Source organism: Oreochromis aureus, linkage group 14, assembly GCF_013358895.1.
Source record: "Oreochromis aureus strain Israel breed Guangdong linkage group 14, ZZ_aureus, whole genome shotgun sequence".
NCBI lineage: Eukaryota > Metazoa > Chordata > Actinopteri > Cichliformes > Cichlidae > Oreochromis > Oreochromis aureus.
Genome location: NC_052955.1, coordinates 22355144 through 22376085, shown reverse-complemented (window position 1 = coordinate 22376085; position 20942 = coordinate 22355144). Strand labels below are relative to the sequence as shown.

Sequence of the window (20942 nt, the reverse complement as noted above, 5' to 3'; positions counted from 1 at the left end):
AGCCACTGAGTTTTTAAAATCCACAAGTATCACTTTTCCCTTTAAGAAGCGAAGGCTAAGCTTTGTAGGGAAAATAAAAAGCCAAGACTTTTTCTGGATTTCAAAGGCTCTCATCAGTATTGGTTTCACACTCTTCACCTTGAGACTGCATCACAGAGTACTTCTTAATCCTGGAAGTATAGGGTAGTGTAAGCTACTGTATGAATACTTTCCAGGTTAGCCATCTAAAGGAAATAAACTTGAGATGAGCTTCATGAACGAGGTTTAGAGCTCGAATGAAATTATTTTATTGTATAGATACGGTTAACCTCAACGGCACAGGTCACTGGGGAAATGTGATAAACGAAAAGCAGAAATGACAGTTCACTGGTTTCCTGCTCACTCGCTTGCTTCCTGCACCTAAAACCTTACATCCTGTGAGCCTTTTTGCCAACGCTACATTAACGCCAGCGTAGCATAAAACACTTTTCTTCTCTTAAACATCTGCATCATTCAATAAAAGCAGTTTCCACATCAAATGTCAAAATCTTCACTTTTTACCTGCAGGTGGCGAACAGAAGCCAAACAAAGACCGTTTAAAAAAAACAAAAAACAAACTCCTTTATTTCCAGTACAAAAAAGCAAAATATATTAAACTTGATGCAAGCATTAACAACTCAAAAGTCCTCTATAAATACGTTAAAAATAAATTAAAGAAATTAATTTACTAAAGATCATCTTTACCACTAAACAGGCCTTAAACACGCTGATGAAAAAGGTTTTTTTGTTTTTTGTTTTTAAATAGACCAACTACATCATTAACACAGGAAAAAACAAAACAAAACAATAAACAGCCAAGTAACATTTTCTAAAACACTAAGCATACATACCCCTAACCCTACAGTATGCTGAATCTAGCTTGGTAAGGCAAAAAAAGACCTGGGAGCATAGTACGCGTGCATGTGACCAGGATACTTTTCAGTCTTAACAACAAAGGCATCAACAGAAAAAAAAAAGATTAATACTGAATAACAGAGAGATGGAGCGACATGGAGTGAGAGTCTCACTTTTCAAAAACTTACAGGGAATGTTTGTGTTTAAGATAAAAAACAAAACAAAACAAAAAACAAAACAAAACCAAACACTTCAGCACCACAAACGACAACTTCTCAGGAAATAGTCACCTGGCTTCAAGCTCTGACCTCATCATTTCATATCAAACTAATCGGCTAGCTCTTGGCGTGGTTTTTCAGCGCCTGGTACCTTGTGCTTTCCCAGCCGTGCAATATGAACCCATATGTGCCCAAGCCCTCCTGACTGAGTCACTCTTCACTCTGCTGCAGAGTGGTTTAAATTTGGCAAATTGACATTTGACTGCTTGAGGTTTGTCAGTAATGCATGAGAACCCAAAAACCATCTGCAGTAGCCGTAGAAACGCGGCTCCTCTGCTCACACTAGCTTACTCTCCTGATTTAAAAGGAGACTCTCACCCCATGCTCGCATCTCTCCAAACACAACAGCAAATCTTGGTTCAACAACGTAACAAGACCTGGTAAATAACACTACAGGTATACATCGTTTAAAACGTAACATTCAGATTCGAGGCCAGCGATCTAAACACAGCCCCCAGATGGTACAACCAGAAGGGGGAAGGGCGAAAAACAAAAACACTACTTCACGAGCTTATAAACATTACATAAACAGTACAGTGTACATTAGATGGAAGAACTCCTAAACATACGGTCACATCGTGTTTGTCTTACTGAAACAAACGAGCAACAAACAGACGTCTTTGGCTTTCTCACATTCTTTAGATCTGTCGCAGTATGCTGACAGGAGGAAATTAAATTCACACTGTGATTACAAAATTCTTCGTTGGAATTTGCCATCCTAGCATATCATTTTGATAAAGCTTCAAAAGGTTTTTAAGGACACCATTAAAACATCTGTTTTGAGATATACTGTTTTGGTGATCCCGCCACATACAAACTGGAGTTTTAGCATCACTGTGCCTTGTGCAAATGACAGTGGCGTGCAGTGTGACAGGTCACCCAGTCGATTTTTTTCACACAGAATGCTAAAAATGTCTTAGTTGTCAGTCAGTGTGTGAGCGGGGAGTGTGCATTTCAGGGTCTGTGTTCTTAAGTATGGCTACGTGTGCAGTGGATATTCTGCGTATGGATACTCATGTACACGTTCCAGCAATATGCAGCTTAAAGGCAGAACCCAGTGGCATCTTCAGGAAGAGAGAGCTGACTAAAAACTAACAGACGTTTGCCATTAGCTTCGTTAATGCCACCAGATGATTCGGAGCCGCTGAGTGAGCCAGCAGAGCTGATTCCATCCTGGTCCTGGTCTGAGAGAGAAGTGTGGGACAGGGATCTGGGACCAAGTGTCCCTGAAAGGACCCCCGCAGCACTGGGACTCTGCTGTAAGGAAGGGGAGCTCGTTGGAGATAACCCACTCGGAGAATAGCCGGAGTCAGGGGAGGGCATGAATGGAGACCTGGGATCGGGACCCACGGGAGGATGGTGCTGCTGAGCGGGGGAGGCCTCAAAGGCAGAGTCCATTTCTAGAAAGGCATGGGAGAGAAGATCAGTAATGTCTGCGCAGGAAGGAGAAGAGGCCGTTGGTGGGCATGTGAATGAGGTGGTGGCAAGAGAAACATGAGGAGTGAGGGCAGACTGAAAGGCCTGCTGGGGAGCTGAGGGAAACCCAGAGAAGCTGAAACTCTGTCGGATAAGACGTGGCCGATGTGAGCGGGAGGAGGAGGAGGTAGAGGGCAGCTGCTGAGGAAAGTTTGAGGAGGAAGAACGAGACAATGAGAGCTTCTTTTCTTCCTCGCTGTTGTGAACAAAGTGACAGCGGATCCCATAGGGGCAGAAGCCGATGGTGTGAAACGTACGACACAGCTCAGTTTTATATTTTGGATGTCTGTTTAGATCACGTAGCTCTTCTGGCCCATGGGCGAACTGGCACTTCCCCCCATACTTGCACAAGCCGTTCTCGGTGAAAGATCGACACAGTTCGGTTTTATAGCGCGACGACGAAGAGGAGGCAGGCACAGACGAGGTGGACGAGGAGGAACTGGTGTTCAGTGTGGCGGAGCCGATGTCACTTTGGGAGGATTTTGCGCCTGTCACAGGCCAGCCTAGACTTGCTCTTGTTGCACCACTGGTCTCTACCATGCTGAGAGAGCGCTGGGAAAAGAAGCCTGGCTTCTCCCACTGCGTGGAATTACCAAGCTGGGAAAGTAGATCACTCTCTGATTGCCGTCCCCGTTGGCTGGAGGTCAGAAGTGCACTGTCCGAAGCATTAGTGGGCAGGCAAGACAGGGAGGAGAGGGAAAATGAAGTGTTTCGACATGGCTCGCTGATGTAACCTGGTGTTCTCATGGCCAGACTTAGAGATGGCACTGTTCTGTTCGGCTCCCTCAGATTGAGATTCAGTAAATGCTGCATTTAAAAAAACAAAACAAAAAGTCCACATAATTAGCCTGTACAAGCTACTATTAATATCCAGCAATTTTAAAACGTATACATTTTCTATCTAGTTTATGCCAATTTATGTTAGACATTATAATATTTTTGTTATTACCACTAAACACTAAAGGCTGTATCTTCTGCTTTATTTGCACATTTCTGTTAAATGTTTTCACTGGAAATATTTTGAGTCAGGTGCCCTGATAGATTCAAGCATCAAGAACCAAGTTTCGGGGGTGGGGGAGGTACTAGGCATTTGTATACAAGTACGTAAAAAGCACACTTTTTCAATTTATGTCGTCAAAACAAATTTTTGACACATCGATCCATCCCTGTGGTTATTTTGTGCCGTATTGTACTGGCACTACAAATTCAGATATTTTAGATTCAAATCTGTAATACGTAGCGTCACCCCTCTTTCTTTGTGATTTTTGGATTCGTCCATCTAACCCTAAGGAACACAAAAAAACTTAAAGGCACGCTTTTTGCTCTGATAAGCTAGGACGAGCTATAGAATGTTTCCCATTCAGCGCACGGAATAAAATACGGAATGTTAACTTTAACAACCAACAAACAAAAGTATTACAAAACTTTTTTACACTTCGAGCAAGTTTAAGACCTCTACACTTCAACACATCTCTAACTGGAGACTTTAGTCTGTTAGCCATGACTTTTGTGACTCAACGTGTTCGGGTTATGTGTATAAATAAGCTGCTTTACCGGCGAACTGTCTATCGAAGAAGCTGTTAGCACGAAAACAGCGACCTTTAACAATTAACGACGTTAATTAACCGGCATTAAGAGCAAATCACAAACTAGGCTACTCAATCGATAATTTAATGGGCCCAAGTTGTGATGGACTACAACAACTCTTGCTTTCTGGCAACTTAACGTCTGGTCAGAGTTAACTTTCAAGTTACAGAACAGTCAAAAGACAGACGAAGCCTCTTAAAAAAGAAAGCCTGACACATTTTATCCACCAAAACAGACTCGAAAAGATAACACGGAGACCGCAAACTCCGTAACAGCGCAGCTAGCAGGCTAACACCCTCCTCCTCTCCCCTACCTACCTAGCCAACTTTCGCTCTCCGCTAAACTTTCTTCTGCGCTCTTATGGGGGTTTACCTTGCACATCATTTCTTCCAGCTCAGCAAACTGGTTCAGGGGATAAGATGGCATTTTGCTGAGTTATCAAAACCTTCGTCCGATCCCGTCTGCCCCTGCCGCGATAGACGTGGGCAACTCGCTGGCATGAGATGGTCAGAAGTTTCTAGTTATGTATGGGTGCTAAACAAGCCGAAGACCCGGACCACGTGTGGATTTAAAACCTAACACTACTGTTGGCCACTCCCACGCCTCTGTGATTCTGCAAAAAAGTTGTTTTTGCACACCCTGCGGTTCTATAGACGGATGAGAATGAGGGCTTATATACAATAAATAAATAAATAAATACATTTATTGACTATAAGTTGAAAATTGATTATAAGATTGTATAATATGCATTATTTATCGCATAGCTTCACTGATTTGGGGGTATTACACAATATATAGGCTAGATTTCTCAGTTTTGTGTATTTCATAATTTTTTTTAATAGTTCTTTTTTTTTACTGCTCTTTCTTCTCTTCTCTCCTCCCTATACCTCTGTCTTTCACTATCCCTCTTGCTCATTTCAGCAGACAGTCTGAGGTTATCACCACAATCAATGGGCATTCTGAGGATATTTACAACTGGGGATCCAACCAAGAAGAAAATGAACAAAGAAGAAGAAAAGAAACAGTAGGAAAGCTGTAGCTTGATGATCCGGGCATGACCACAAGCTTAGAAAGCTATAAATAGATGGGCTATCCTACAAAAAACAAATGTTAATATTTAATTGGTTTAATAATTAAATCTGTTAATTGTGGAAAGTAGAACACCTGAAGACAATATTTGAAAGAAGAGATTGTTCCGCTTTATACCAGGAAATTTTCACCAGTCATCTAACCAATATAAAGCTTTAAAAATAAAGAACACATTGTTGTATTCACCCTGTCTTTTTTGTACATTTTTTTCAAGTGTTAGTAATTTACTAATTTGGTAACACTGTATTTTCCTTATATTGAATATGTGGTTTTATGACATCTGTAGTTCATTGGTACACAAGGGCTGACCTTTTGATTTCACTTTGATCAGACAACTGTTACACCGTTCTCTTGAAATACTTGTTTTTAGGGGTGCAACGGATCACGGTTTATCCGAAATCCGAACCGATCCCACTCCACGGTTCGGTACGCACGTGATCCGAAGATTCGAAAAAGAAAAAAAAGTATGTGTATGGTGCGCGTCGTCAGTCTGTCAAGCGGTAGCGTTAGCGGTCCAAGTAGCGGAGCAGAGGAGTTTGCGGCATTTAAGCAGCCCTTTGCTACCCAGTCCGACCGGGCTAAAGCTAAAAGCTAATGGGGTGTTTAGCTGCAGACGGGAGGCCGTCGTCTGTTGTGCAAAACAAGGGGTTTAAACTGTGGTGAACGTGCTTGAGCCACGCTATGATATCTCGTTGCGCGTCCACTTCAGTGACAAGATCGTTCCAAGCATGTATGAGCAGGAGAAGTTTAAAGTTATGGCTGAACTGTCCCAGGCATCTTCTGTTGCTCCAACTACAAATGGGTGGAGCTCCAGGGCAACGGAAAGCCACGTGACCGTGACCGCCCGTTATATCACAGCGGAGTGGTAGATACAAAGCCCTGCACTGCCCTATAGATTACATTAGATTAGATGAAACTTTATTTATTTCTCGGGTGGGTTCCTCCGGGAAATTCAGTTTCCAGTAGCACAGCACCCACAGAAGTTGCAGAATGTGAGCAGAAATATACAATTTTTACACATATATAAATACAGAGTATACAAAAGGGATAAATAGAATAAATAGGAATAAGGATACAAGGGAACGGCACATTTCAAGTATTGTGAGTCTATTGCACCGTTGGATATTAACAAAAACTATTGCACAGTGAAAAGGCACTACAGCTTACTTGTTCCCCCCTCCTCTGTCCCCGTTTCCCCTCCAGCGAGGAGTTAAACAGTTTGATGGCATGTGGGACAAAGGACTTTTTAAGTCTGCTGGTCCTTGACTTTGGGAGAAGCAACCTGTCACTGAACAGACTCCTCTGGTTGTTTATGGCCATGTGCAGATGATGCAGAGGCTGCCCAGCATGGTCCATAATGTCCATATTGCACCTTAATTTGTTTTTATATAAGTGCGTGGAATGAGTCTTCAGTTGAATGTTTTTTAATAGGCAAAAAATACTTAAATAAGTAAACGGCGAGTAGAATTTTTGTCTTTTTTTTTTCTATTTTTGCTGATCCGAAAATTGATCCGATCCGTGACTTTAAAACCGTGATCCGATCCGAACCGTGAGATTTTTGATCCGTTGCACCCCTACTTGTTTTCAGTTGATGCATAGTAGGAAATGAAAATGCAGGCAGATGGTTTCTTTTACAGATGTGCTGCAGATACTCATAACAAGAAAAGGCCATTTCAAAGACAAAACAAAGAAACAGACAGAAAACTGAGGCACTAAATGTGGATAAGGAGAAAAGTGGAGACAGCCTAACCCTATGACACAGACAAGAAGGAGCGAAGGCGTTGATTTCAAAGGTGAAGACAGATGTGTGAAAAAATTCCACTGCAGAGCAGAGCCTTGAGATGATTAGTCCAACACACACACACACACACACACACACACACACACACACACACACACACACACACACACACACACACACACACACACACACACACACACACACACAAAACAACAGGTTTAGTCCCTCTACCTTCGCAAAAACAGCGAGTCTAAACCTTAACTTAGACACTACAATCATAAATTGAAGCCCTTCTATCAACAGTAGGACAAGTCAGTCCTCACAAAGACAAAACTTCAAGAACACACAAGCACAAACACATCTGCCAGGACTTCGGCTGTCACACCTCTGGGACTGTAAGGAGATTTGTGACAGCATTCATAAGCAAGCAGACTGTTGGCTGCAACCTCAGAGAGCTGCTTTCGGTTTCTTCTGCAACCGATTCTGATTAGGACTAGGGCTGGTCCCACTAAAACTGAGATTATAAGCATGTGCGATTAGCATCAGAACACCAACTAACTGGCTTACGCAATGATTATTAAGTTAACCTTAAAATAGGTTCAATTGTGGCATCAGTGAAAATTCTTGAGTTCATTTGTAAGTTTAAACAAGCGGTATTAACAACCCACTGATATCCAGCCCACATGAAATCCCTGTAGGACCAGAGGAACATCTTAAAAGATTGATAAAAATGACTCAGTCTGCCTCAGAAATTCTTGAGTCCAAGTTGTACCTTTTGAAAGATGAGTTCAGCTGAGAACAAAGCCCGCCGAAAAGCATTGTTTTGCTCCAGCCAAGTGGTCACCATTAAGTGTGTGTTTTTTGTGTGCGAATGTGTTTGTGTGTGTTTGACAGTGGATTTCAATCTATTCCACCCCCAGTGAGCTGTAATGGTACAGGCCCACTCTACAGTCTGAAGGTTGGGGATTTTACTCAAAACAAGTAATAAGCTGCACATTATTTGTGACTTTTCCTTTTTTTTTTTCACCCCGTAGAAAGCAAATGAATTGGCTGCTTTTGCACATAACTGCCATTCAGCAGTATGATAATAAACTGTGCATGCGCCCACACAGATTCTTAAATCTCATGTACCACAGATTGTAAGTAATATGTATATCTTCCACCCTTCAAAAGTTGTAGACCACTTTGCAATTTTTGTCAAATTTACAGGAATGCGAATTCTAGTTTTGTGATGCAGTGTAATTCTGTGTTATAATCGTTTGACTCATATGTCTTTCCTCATATGTGTCTAATAAAGATGGCTAAAATGTAATCAGAGGTCTAGTGATCTAGGTGTAGTCCAGTTTTGACATAACAGGATGTCCTTGCTATTTTTGTGATGCTTTACTGGCAGATATTTTAGAAGTAACTTCCAAACATACATGGACAAGGGTATCGGTCCATACCTCTTAATCTTTGCATTCAGGTGTTTTCAGTGCCATTGTCATAGGGAAAGAATTGGTTATTCTATAGAGTTCAATGAATCTGAGTGTAATACTGTGCCAGCACTGCAAGTAGTCAGTTCCCCCATAGATATTCGTCCATCATCTTTAACTGGTTATTCCAAAGTGGAAGTGTGTTGGAATCACAGCAGAGTGCAGACCATGTAAAGTTACAGAACAGGGTGTAAAAGCCACCAATGCTTTGCTCACTCAGTAACTCCTCTGGCATTAGCATCAGCATAAAAACTGAGCCCAGGGAACTTCATGCCATGGGCTTTCATGGCCGAGCAGATCCTATGGGTCAGAAATCGATTTCTGACCCTCCTATGGGTCGATATGATAACACTGTCACAATCACCAGACTGCTACAACTGCCAAATATCGTCTCCTGCTGTTATTGTCTCTGTGCACTTTGTGATCACATGAACTAAAATCCTTTAAGACATTAACAATATTTTGAATTTGGGCTACTAAATCTGCCAAATCAAATATATGAGTGGTGACTCCTTCTTAAGGAAGCACCACTCACACATTTGATTTGGCAATTGTTTACACTGGATGCCCTTTGCACATTCAACCCCCAAGGGATCTGTGCCTTGTCCAGGGATCTTTTGCTTCCTAGGCGAAAGTGTAAACTGCTACACTATAAATTTACCGCAACTTGTTGTGATGCTTGAAATTCATAAAATGCACACTATAGGCATGAAAATGAACTTTTAGATGCACAATGAATATGAAGTGTATTGTCCCCGGATAAAACAATAAATAAATGCAAAACCAGTGCTAATGCAGCTGTGTGTCTTCAACAGAAAGTGACATAAGAAGCTGCCCTAATTAGTTCTACATCTTAAGAGGTGGGCACTCTCTGTGTGTGTGTGTTTTTAGCTCCTCTCACACTGTAAACAACAAATCATTAGCAAGATGTCAACAACACAAGTTCCTTGAGGTAATTTGTTAATTTGGCAAACAAATGCTATAAGCTGGCTATTTGGTTAGCAAGTTCAGTTTACTTCTGTGAAGAAACTAAATCTTTGGGCTGAGTTGGGGATTACTGGCAGTGGAGGTTAAAGGAGAGGGGGAGGGGAGGAGAAAGGAGATGAGAGATTTGAAAGGGAGTTCTTGCTTCTTGTTGAGTCCAGCTGGGCTGGAGGGCCTTTGGAGCACAATGAGCTCAATGAGCTGCAGAACCAACTAACAAACTAATGGCCCGCCCTCTGTGACTACAGCCATGCACACACACACACAGTGTGGAAATAACAGAGGAAGGTGAATGTGTGGTATATAAGGGCTGGGTAGGGGGAAAGAGATGGATGCAGGAGGGGGGAGAGGAGACGGATGAAGGGGCAGGATTGGGGTTATTTAGAAGAAATGGGGGAAATGAGAGAGGGAGAGAGAGAGAGAGAGAGAGAGAAGGCAATAAAGGAGGGAAAGTGGAGATTGTTTTGTCGAGGGTGGATCTGCAGCGAGGTTCATCCAGAGATTTGGGATTATTCCACCAGGTGCATAAAAATGTGCCACGGGATGCATTCCTTTGTTTGGTCACATAATCTTCCAGCGCTGGAGTAATTAGCCTAGTCATCATAAAAGCTTGTGATTATTCAACATCTGCTAGATATTAGAAGAGAGAGGTTGTATTGCCTGAGATATTTGACTTTAGGCTACCACTGCACGCCAAGTCTAATAAGATGTTTCCAGGGAAATGATGTAAAAACAATTCATGTTTTCTGATATATTTAACAACCCCCTTGATGATCAAACAATGTTGGTTTTCAGTGAGTAGGAAGGACGTCTAAGAGCTGTCTGAGGGTTATAAGAACTGAATGGAAGATTGAGTAGGAGGTAGATAGTAGAGCTGACTAATCCATAATTACAACATCACCATTGGATGTGAGTGGATTTCCTGATTAAAACAACTGCATTGCACTGACGTGTACATGTTTGCGTCTGTGCGCACGCACTTTTGTGCTTGTGTGTGCTCCTACAACCTCTACAAACTCGCACACTCAGCCTATTGAAAAACTCATGATTAAGTGAAGTCATTCCTCCACAGCCCCATACAGCCTCCTTCAGATAAGAGGCTACAACTACTAGTGGAAAAAAATAAAGGGAAGGGAGGAGGGGTTTGTAGACCTGATGAACATCTGCTCCCATTTTCCTCCCCTTTTTTCACCCCCACCCCACCCCACCTCGCCACCTTCCCATTTTCACAATGTACCCCCCTGCATCACTCGCTTGTGTGCGCGTGTTTGTGTGTTTGCATTTGTGATTGCGATTACAGAGAGCCTTTTGGTTTGCGTTCCACAGAGGGTGTTTGGAATTGGGAGATTCCCTGTGAATGGTGAGTGTACGGTTCACGCGTGCGCAGCACGTTCTTCCGCAGTTGTTACCCTCATTGCGAGTGGTATGCAGTCGCTGTTTCATTCAAACTTTGTGTATTTCTTCTTTGATGAAGTGTTGTAAAAATTATTATAATTGTTTTGCAGTGATAAATAAATAAATGGTATCTTTACACCTTTTTAACTGAAAAAGCGCCATTAGAAAAGTAACTGCACTTAATCTGTAAATAAACACAACCTATAAGTCTCATAGTTTGTATTCAATATGACCCCACTCTCAACCAAACACACACACATGCACACACACACACACACACACACACACACACACACTCCCAGAGGTACCACACAGTTGGGTTCTACTCAGAGGTCAAAGGTCAGAATCTAAACTTTGACCTCATCACACCCTCCCTCTATACCTCTCCCATCCGCTGGAATTCACTCATGTGCATTCAATTAGGAAGCAAGAGAAGAAGGATGGAGAAAGTTTACTAACAAGATAACAGCGACACATGTCTGCACAAACAATGAGTGAGGGTGGAGAGTTGAGATGCAAGTTCTTTGAACTTCTTTGTTTTCAGGGAAAGTAGGAAGGAAAATTAGTCAGCTGTGTTTGTATTTGTATGTACACAAGCAGTACCACTAGCATACAAACTGAGGCATATCATGTGACAGAAGTCTGCGAACAGTGATGTCACAATCTTTGCCCTTTAACTGGTGCACTTTTCAGTGCATTGGGATTTACTAGTTCCAGGCAAAGGAACTTTTATTACCACAATATAATATTACTAATGTTTTTAACCGCAGTACTGTAGCTGCACTACACCTCCTGTCTCATTCTAGTTTTTATTTGTTCTTACAGCTTTATTGTTATTTATCATTATTCTTGTTTTTGTCTTTTGATCTGTGTTGGTTGTCTTTTACAGAATAGAATGAGATCTAAAATGCTGTGTTAATTAATAATATTAAAGCTGTATGAAATACCAAGACAGAGATATCTGTGGTGATCTGTTGCACAGTTAGTCCCACTCATTCCAAAGTAACTTAACATGAAGTGATTTTACTATCACCTCAGCAGCATTAGCTGTGCGCCCTGTTACATGTAGAATCTGTGAACTTGTGTGATGATCCCATTGTTTGGAAAGTTGCAGAGACAGGAGAGCAATTTGATATTTACCTACCATAAGCTTGCTGGTGTTTGCTGACGGCTGCTGAAGTAAAGAATAACTGCATATCAGCACCACGACTGATAACTGATATTACCCTCAATACTCGCACATTAAATCAGACTGATTATATGGGATGATACTCCAAAAGGTCTCAAAAAATCTTTTTAATTATTATAATCTCAAGATTACATCTGTACTCTAATGTGATCTGTAAAGACTCCATACAACAGTGTAGCTTTGTATAATATGATTTATTTGCTAGAAAAGAAACAAATGATGAAAGGTCGTAGTTTAAGCTATGCCCTTGCGACAGATTGTTCCAGTAACATGAATGAAAAAGTTGTGGAATCTATTATTTCACAAGAGGGTTGGAGTTTGTTTATGCAGCTTCTTCTGGTAATTCACCAGAAGGGGGAGATGTTGCACTATTTCCAAGTTGGTGTTGGTGGACCGCAAAACTGAGTGCATTAGCTTACTTTGGCTAAATCAGTTTCGATAAAGAGTATAGAACCTGACTCATCTACAATCCATAGGCTACAGATGTTATTCCTCAACCGATTTTATATAATACTTGTTTAAAAGTCTGCATATACTTCTTCACTCACTCAAACATGCAGTTTTCTGACAAACACAATGAAAAGGCCATAGTAGGAAACTAAGGTTGCTGAGTTCACACAGAGACTGACAGAAAGGGGAACTTGTACCTGGAAACCCTCCAGATATCAGTGAGTGTATGTGTGTGTGTGCATGTGTGTGTGCATGTTACACAGCCCCTATGAACCCAAAGCAAAACAAACAGCTAAATCTTTGTTTCGATAACAGAGGGGTGGTTTATCACTCTGTGTATTTGTTGGTCTAATGTGTAACCAGAAGGAACAGCAGTGAGGTAAAATATGGTCCATTCAGGAAACAGTTTTGAGCAGCTTCTCATTTCTTATATATATTTCGCCTCCAAGGAGCCAGGGTTTCTCGTTTTGTTTTTTTCCCACAATGGTCTTGAGCAATAGTTTTCTAGATTTTCTGAAGGTTTTTCCCAGTTGTTGTACTTGACTATTTTCAGAATTGTTTTTTAGGTTTGTATGTGTGTTTTTATTTTCTTTTAAGTTGCTTAAGACTGACTTATGAATCATTCAAGCACAAAAAAGGCACCGAATTTAAGCAGTGAACTAGTGTTGTGTCTACACATAGCAGACAACTTAGAAAAGAACCATCTGAAATTGTGTCTTTGGAAAACTTGTTACAAACACATAATTCAAATCGAATCCGTGAATCCAGTCGAATCTATGAAAAATGGCAAAGATAACGCTGTTTGACAGGAATAAGATTTTCCTATAAACGGGGTGAATCCCAAAGAGCTATTAGGTGAAAACATGGCTGTCAAGCCAGTCTTAAGGAAGGGAAACAGGAAGAAGAGCCTGGGGTATGTTAAATTACACAAGAACTGGATTGAAAGTCAATGGCAACAGGTCTTACAGATTAATGATTCGGAATCAGAAATTTTTGGTTCTTAATATGCACAGAGTAATTTAGAAAAGGGTACATCAGTGAGTGCCTACAGTCATCTCTAAAAAAACAGTCAAGGCTTTGTCATTGTTTGGGATTGCATTGCAGCCACTGGTGTTGACGATCAAACTTGATGGAATTATAAATGCAGAAACGTACTGTCAGAGTTTGATTCAGAATGCAGTACTGAATCAAAGAGTCTGATTGGCAGCAGCTTAATTTTTCAACTTGACAATGATCCCAAGCGCACTGCCAATGCAGCAAAAGCATACCTGGATAGAAAAACACACAGTATTGAACAGCATCGGTCATCGATTGGCCTCCCTGGAGTCTGGACCTCAACATAATTGAAGCAGTGTGTGACAGAGAACAGAAGATAAGGCACTCAACATCCAAAGACGAGCTTTAAGTGTCCTTCAAGAAGCCTGGAGAACTACTTCCTGAAGACTTAAAGAAATTACAAGAAAGCTGCCTAAGATAGTTCAGGCTGTGTTGAAGAAAAAAGATAGTCAAAATATTGAATTTGTACAAACTTTATTCCTGCCTTATGTACTGTATCTCTGTCTATGTTTGAATAGGTTTCAATAAATCCATGCACCCATGCCAAAGATAAGAACAAATTAGGGGTGGCTGAAGACTTTTGCACAGTACTCTACAAGCAATGTCATCAAAGATGCCCCCTGAGATCAGATCTTAGTATGAGAAAGTCATTTTGATGAGACAAAAAAAAGTCAAACTAACATGAACATTATGTGCTCGACACACAGAGAGGAAGGCGTGGGAGGCGGAAAGGACAGACAAAGGTGAGAAAAACATAAATAGAAAGCAGCAAAGAGAGACTTTCTCATGAAAGTTTTACCATAGGTAATTTCACAGATTTTTGTCTATTTCTAAAATTCACATGAATAAAAAAATATAGTGCCCTAACATTAATTATAAAACACTAACAAATGTAACTTGAAAAGTTTGCTGCTCAATTCCTAATGTAGGCCTTAGTGGAAAAATACTTGTGTAAAGTAGCCTTTTCTGAACAATGTGCTTTAGCTAAAACCTTAGAAAGGGATTTTGTTGTATGCAAAACACCACGCAGCTGCCAGACAGGAAGAAGACCACTAACGTAAAACAAGTACAGATTGATGTCAGGTGTTTGGGCAATGAAGCACAGCCAAGCCTAGAACGAGCGTCATAAGTGGTGAGAAGTTTTTATTTATTGAAGCTGTTTAAAGAGGAGGACAGATAAAAACACCACTCTGTTGCTAGCCTGCAATGTGAGGCGTTCTTGTTTGCAAAATTCCCTTGCCCTTTGGTTTACTGGTTTTGTGTCAGGACTTGTAAAGACGGGTGAAAAATAAACCGATGTCATCAATATTGGAGTTCTTGTGGCCACCAGAAGACAACGGGAATGTTCAGGGTTTGACGTGCTGTGGGGAAACAGTGTTCATTCCTGTTACATCTGCCTAGCAGAGGTCATGGCAGGAGTTTTTTCCAGGTTAAAATGCCCCCTCCATTCAACATAAACTTTCATTAAAACCATACAGCAGTGGCTTTCTTTTGGTTTTACTTGCTGTTTGTTTCAGTTTCAGACACGGCCTGATACAGGCACCAAGAATGCCCTTTTAGGGTAAGCAAAAAGATTGGTGTGTGTGGTGTGCAAATTTTTGCTAATCACAGTCAAACAGAACTGACTAATGGAAATTGAGTTTGAAAATGGGCCACAGCACTGTACAATTCAAAACTTTATGTTACATCTAAATAGCATTATCGTCATAAGGCTAACTTTGTGTGTTTACACATAGTTGTGTGTGCTTTCCAGTGTTTGACCCTATGTAGACAGAAGTGGGGCAGCAGGTCTTCTGTTAGAATGTGTATTTATAACTCCCTCAGAGCAGATCAGCAGTGTTTTTTACTCCCATTGCATTCCAGTCTCTTATTCACGTCAGCTGTGGGAGGTTGATGTGAATATATTGTAAGCTTTCTCCTTCTTCTTCTTTTTAACCTTCGACTGAAGTCAAAGTTATATGACGTCTGGATGCGTCTCTGTGCACCTAAAAGTGTGCCAAAAGATGATGAATACTCGTCTGTATATTCTCACGTGTTCTAGTCCAACTGTATCCAGGCAACGGCTCATAATATTGATGAGCGTATTTGATCAGAGGCATATTGATGGATCTCAAGCCACATACCAGATGATGATGATGTCTTTCACCTTTTTTTTTTTTAACATTTATTTATAGGTTGGTATACCGTAAATTTGGTAGAAATACAGTCATTTCTGAATGCACCTGCATGCATTCAGGTGTTATTTTCTTTTACTTCCACTTCCTTGTCCTGTCTATCTACTTATTGCTATAAGGGTTGAGCTGTAACTGCATGTCTGCATGTATATGTTTATATGTATATGTATGTGTTTTCGTGATGAGAAGTGTCTCTACCACACTGTTTCCTGTCATAACTTCCCCCCTGTAGTTTCCATGTTTTGTACCAGACAGCAAGTCTTTTAATATGTCTTTGAATCATACAGATGATGTTACTTATTGTTTCAGGATGTTTCAGTGTCTTTCTGAAAGCATTTTTAACATCTTATATATACACTCACATGTAGTTGCTGTACAGAATAAAATGTTTTCATAGTCTTACCTGGATTAATAAAGCAAATACTTGTATTATGATTCACTGATCATACATTTTCATATTCGTTATTCACCAAATTACTTTTTAAAATCTTTATTAGTTCAGAGATAATTTTAATGGCCTACATCTTAAGCCTCGTTTGTACTTTCCACATCCATGAGTTTGCTCGGGTCTGCTAGGATTTGATTGACATAATTTCATCATCAGCTACTGAGAGAGAAGGTCTAGACCATTTGTGGAGAATTTACATTGCAGTCCACCAACTATGCATGTGTCCCAGGTGGTGAACTTCAAGCAGACTTCAGAAATGTATAACAGGCACAAGCACTCGTTGGTTGGGTGTTCAGTTATCTGTATTCGTGTCTGCAACAGAATATAATCAAGGCATTAGAGGGATATATCTATCTCTGATCGAGAATTTTTATATAGCTTGTATTCTCTCAAAGATGGAGTAATCGAGCACTTTATATAATTTACAAGTGCAATTCATTTGTCGTTGGATGGGTAGCCTTGAGCTGTTTCTGTGTGATAGTTTTCTTGCTGGTTTCCTAAAGTATTTAATATTGATTATGTGTTGCAAGTTTACATTACATTCTCACGTATAAGCAAAATAATCAGCTACACTTGCGATTAGCATTGGTTTTGTCTCTGAGAACTCCTTTTTGCATTTAAGTTTTGGAACCAGCAAAACCTGACCCCACCCGCAATACAAGGTGGGGTCAAAGGTCTCAGACTTTACATGAAAAATGGGCACAGATTCTCGGTCTTAAAAGTCACGTTCAGTGTCATAGACCTACATTTTTTTCTAATGGCCAACAAGGGGCCACTCCTCTGGTTGCAAAAAGAGTCAGATTATATAAAAGCTTATGAGAAAATGACCCTACTTCTCATTTACTTTCTGTCTTCAAAGCCGTGTCCACACAGGAAGCATTTTGCAGCAATGTGGTGACCATAAGAAGAGAATCACATACAGCAAGTTCAAGTAAATACAGCTGAAATAACTGCACAAGACCCAATATGAAGTCAATGAAGTGACTGCCAGTGAGCAGCGCAGAATATTGACTGACAAAGTGGTAAATACATTGCAGGGTTACCTAGGCAACTAAAGCCTGGAATGTCCGCAAGAGACCAACAGTCGACTTCAAAGTGATGAACGATTGGGAAATGACTTCCTGTGTGGACTCAGCTCTGGTAAACATCATCCTGTTTGTGAACTCAGTTGTTAGTGTTACATGATATTGAATTCTGCATTCACTTTGTAAACTATGGTCCCTTTAACAGTAAAATAGATAATAAAGACATAGTGTGAGTGTGGCAAACTTGTGATTGACAGGTCCCTACCATATGAGTACGCAGTGCTCTTGGTTTCTCATCACAACCACATAAAGCCTGAAGCTTAAAAATTAGACTCCACAAACAAATGCATGATATCATATTAGGTATGTTAACCAGCTTTTATTCACAGTCTATGAATGGGTCACTAAAACACTGAAACACAGTGGAGGCCTTTTCAAAAGGCTGCTGTTTCTTTTCTTTTTGCACCCAAAAGTTGCATCTCAGCATTACATAACCATAGTAATCATGGACAGATCAGCTCAAGGTGACTAGTATATGTGTGTGCTGGGTGTGCTGTGGTGGAGACATTAGGATGACAATGCAGCTCTTGGAAGAACTATTGAGAAAGACCATTGTTCTCTGTTACTGACCAGAACCAGTTAGCATGTATTTGCACTGCTAGCTAAAGACTTGACTCAAAGCGTCATCAGTGTCCTGCTTCCTCTTTTTGACAGCCGTCACCAAATTAAATGTAGCTCATGAAATTAGTCACTTCCCTGAAGTTCAACTCCATCTGTATGTCTGCATGTAACTTTTGCCTACTTCCCAATTTGAGCAGTAGCAGTTAAAAACAAGACCTGGTCCACTCCCGTAACCGCATTTTTTTGCTGCATCGAGTCTGTAATTTTTTTAACCGTAGGATGGGAGGAGGCTGTGAGGAGGACTCTAATCTGTACACCTGAAAGCAGTAATTGTGAGACAAAGAGGTGCTAATTTTTGTTTTTCAACACAAGACATAATTATTATTGGGCTGATGAACTGTAATGAAGAAGAACACAGTTGTGTATAATTTTTATTATTGGACTTTACTTTGCATAAGTCACAGTTCAAACTAATCCTCCTTTTATTTTATGCCGGGTCTTGGTGCACTTTTACCTGATAATTTTCTTGTTAACTGCCTCTTATTAACACACGGTTTATGCAACATCTGGGTGGTGCTGTTGTGTCTGAGATGACCATATGAAGGGTATCAACTCTCAGTGACATCATACCGAGCCAAAATGAGAAAACACTTTTGGGATAAGAGTGTTTAAAGCAGTCTGAAGCCGGTGCTTTTGGGTTATAAGAATATGACTCCTTTGCTATGTTTAATATAAACATTGACCGCTGCAGCAATGTGTACATGACAGAAAATCAAGAAAAGCATAATAAATCCCCTTTAGCTATATATGATTCAAACTGCGGCAATCTTATGACTGACAGTCCAAGCTTAGGTCAAAATGAAAACACTTGGGTCAGACACTCATAACACTCATCTTTTTGTGTGTTTTCTTGCATACATGTCCATTATGCACACTATTCATGTCTTTTGTTTCTTTCCTCCCTTTTTTCTTCTTCCTTTCCTCTCTTCTCTGTTTCCATGATGCTTATTTTTATAAGAAGGAATTCTGCTGCTCTAGGCACTGCTAGTGTCACCATGGTATGTATTCCTAGGAGGCCAGCCAAGGCTAAACACACATATGCCGTATCCATTCCTTTCCTTTTAATAACCAAACTCCTCACACACAGCTAACACCCAGGGAAACACACACACGTGCACGCACATACACACAAACACCCACCTTGCTAACCACTCAATTTTCTGCCCACCTGTTTAAACATAGCAGTGTGTATATGTATATGTGCGTACGTGTGCAAGTGCTTCCTCATAGAGAGGCCTATTGTCCTCCTGGCTGTAATGTGTGCGCTGTGTCATGAATTGGCTCTGCACCCACAAAGACCACTGCTGATTTTAGCTTAAAACTAAAACATACGACCTAAAATAACACGGCCACTGACAAGAAGCAGCTGACCTTTGTTGCTACTACCTCAGCATCGTGGCTTTGGTGCTTTAAGGGTCAGGATGTAAATCACAATGTTTTGTAAGTGAAAAATGAGAATACTACTTAGAAATGAGTTTACATTTTTGAGGTTGTTGTTACTATTATTATTATTTTCTTTTTAATGAGAATATTTTATATATTTCTGTAATGTTGGTATAAATGAGACCTGCTTTTTAATTTGAAATAAATCCTTTAAAAAGTCACATTATTTATCTTGCTTTTATAGTTTTAGTTTTCTAACCCCACCGAGTCAAACACAGAACCCTCTTTTATCGCTGTTTGTTGTCACAAAGTGATAGAATTGTGATATGAGCAATACTTTATTTGGATCCTTGGCTTCAGCACTAATGAATAATAATTCTTCAGCCTCCTGAAGACAGCATTCTGACTGACTCATTCTGACTGTACAAAATCATTATCAGGTCATCATGATTTTGTGCAGTTAGTATGGTGAACATGTTACCAAAAGGTCTCTTGTTTGACCATTCAGCAGATACTTGGAAACACCTAACACCACCCAACAAACTTAATGTAATTTTAAACATTTCTTTTCTAATGGAGCAAAAGTCTTCCCTCACCCCTCACCACAGAGGATGGTGCTAAATCTTTTACTATTAATAAATGGAACTAAAAATAGTTATTTACAAAAAAGATTTTTGAAGTATCGTATTGACTAAATGTCAAAATGTTGTGGTAAGTGCAGTGTACTTGGCTGTGGTGAGTTGAAGGGGGTGGGGGGTGGGGCATGTGAAGAAGGGCATCTGAAGCTGTGGTGGAAAAGATATCATTTAGCAACCTTTTATTTATTGTGCATAAACCCACATGAATACCACCCTCTGCACAACTCATCCTACAGCAGCACTAAAGAAAACGGGCTGGACAAATGAATTTGCGAATCTGTTTCTTTGGATATGTCTTTTTTCCTTTTTAGGAGGAAGAAACCTCTTAATAATGACACATAACTGTGTTCCTAAAAAGGAACCTCTTTCTACTCCCCATCAGTATATTTGCTGTATCATTCTGAATTTACCGAAGGCTTTTCAGAGAGGTTTTTTTTTTAAACAACCTGATAATAATGAATGTAATGAATGTAAGATAAAGGACCTACAATAGAGAAAAGACTCCAACAATTAGATGACCCCCGTTAGCAAACACTTGGTGATTCTTGGAAGGCCAAACTCTTAAGAGGAAGAAACCGCAGACAGAAGCAGCCATCCTACATGACTCATTGGGAGTCAGAGGGGGGAGACAGTAAAAAAAGACAGACTGTGGAAGAGAGCCAGAGTGCAATAATAGCTAATGATTTAATACACAGAAAGTGTGAAAAGAGGTGAGTGAAGAAGAAATGCTCAGTGTACTTTGGGAAACCCCAGCGGGGGGGGGGGGCAAAGCACTACTGGGGTGATGTGGTACTATAAGATAAGGCCCTGATTATTCGAGGCCTTGTATATGAAGAGAAAGGTAATTTTAGAGAAAGTTGATTTTACAATTAACAGGGAGCCAATAAAGAGAATCTAATATAATAGAAATATGGTCTCTCTCTCTGGTCCCTGTCAGTATTCTTGCTGTAGCATTCTCGATCAACTGAAAGGTTTTCAGGGAGTTTTTAGAGCAACCTGA

General features: G+C 40.4%; 1 protein-coding gene across 2 annotated transcripts; it reads right to left on the bottom strand.

Moving 5' to 3' along the window:
- Window positions 1-273: 273 nt before the first annotated feature.
- On the bottom strand, window positions 274-4804 carry zgc:114130 (uncharacterized protein LOC570332 homolog). 2 transcript variants are annotated; one of them, XM_031743052.2, is made up of 2 exons: window positions 4587-4804; window positions 274-3434 (listed from the first exon to the last, which is right to left on the bottom strand). In XM_031743052.2, exons 1-2 carry the CDS (start codon window positions 4638-4640, stop codon window positions 2193-2195), a joined length of 1296 nt encoding a protein of 431 aa, XP_031598912.1. In that variant the 5' UTR covers window positions 4641-4804; the 3' UTR covers window positions 274-2192. The 2 variants fall into 2 exon arrangements, with proteins under 2 accessions (XP_031598912.1, XP_031598913.1); XM_031743053.2 differs by having other exon boundaries at window positions 4532-4670.
- Between the last annotated feature and the right edge of the window lie 16138 nt (window positions 4805-20942).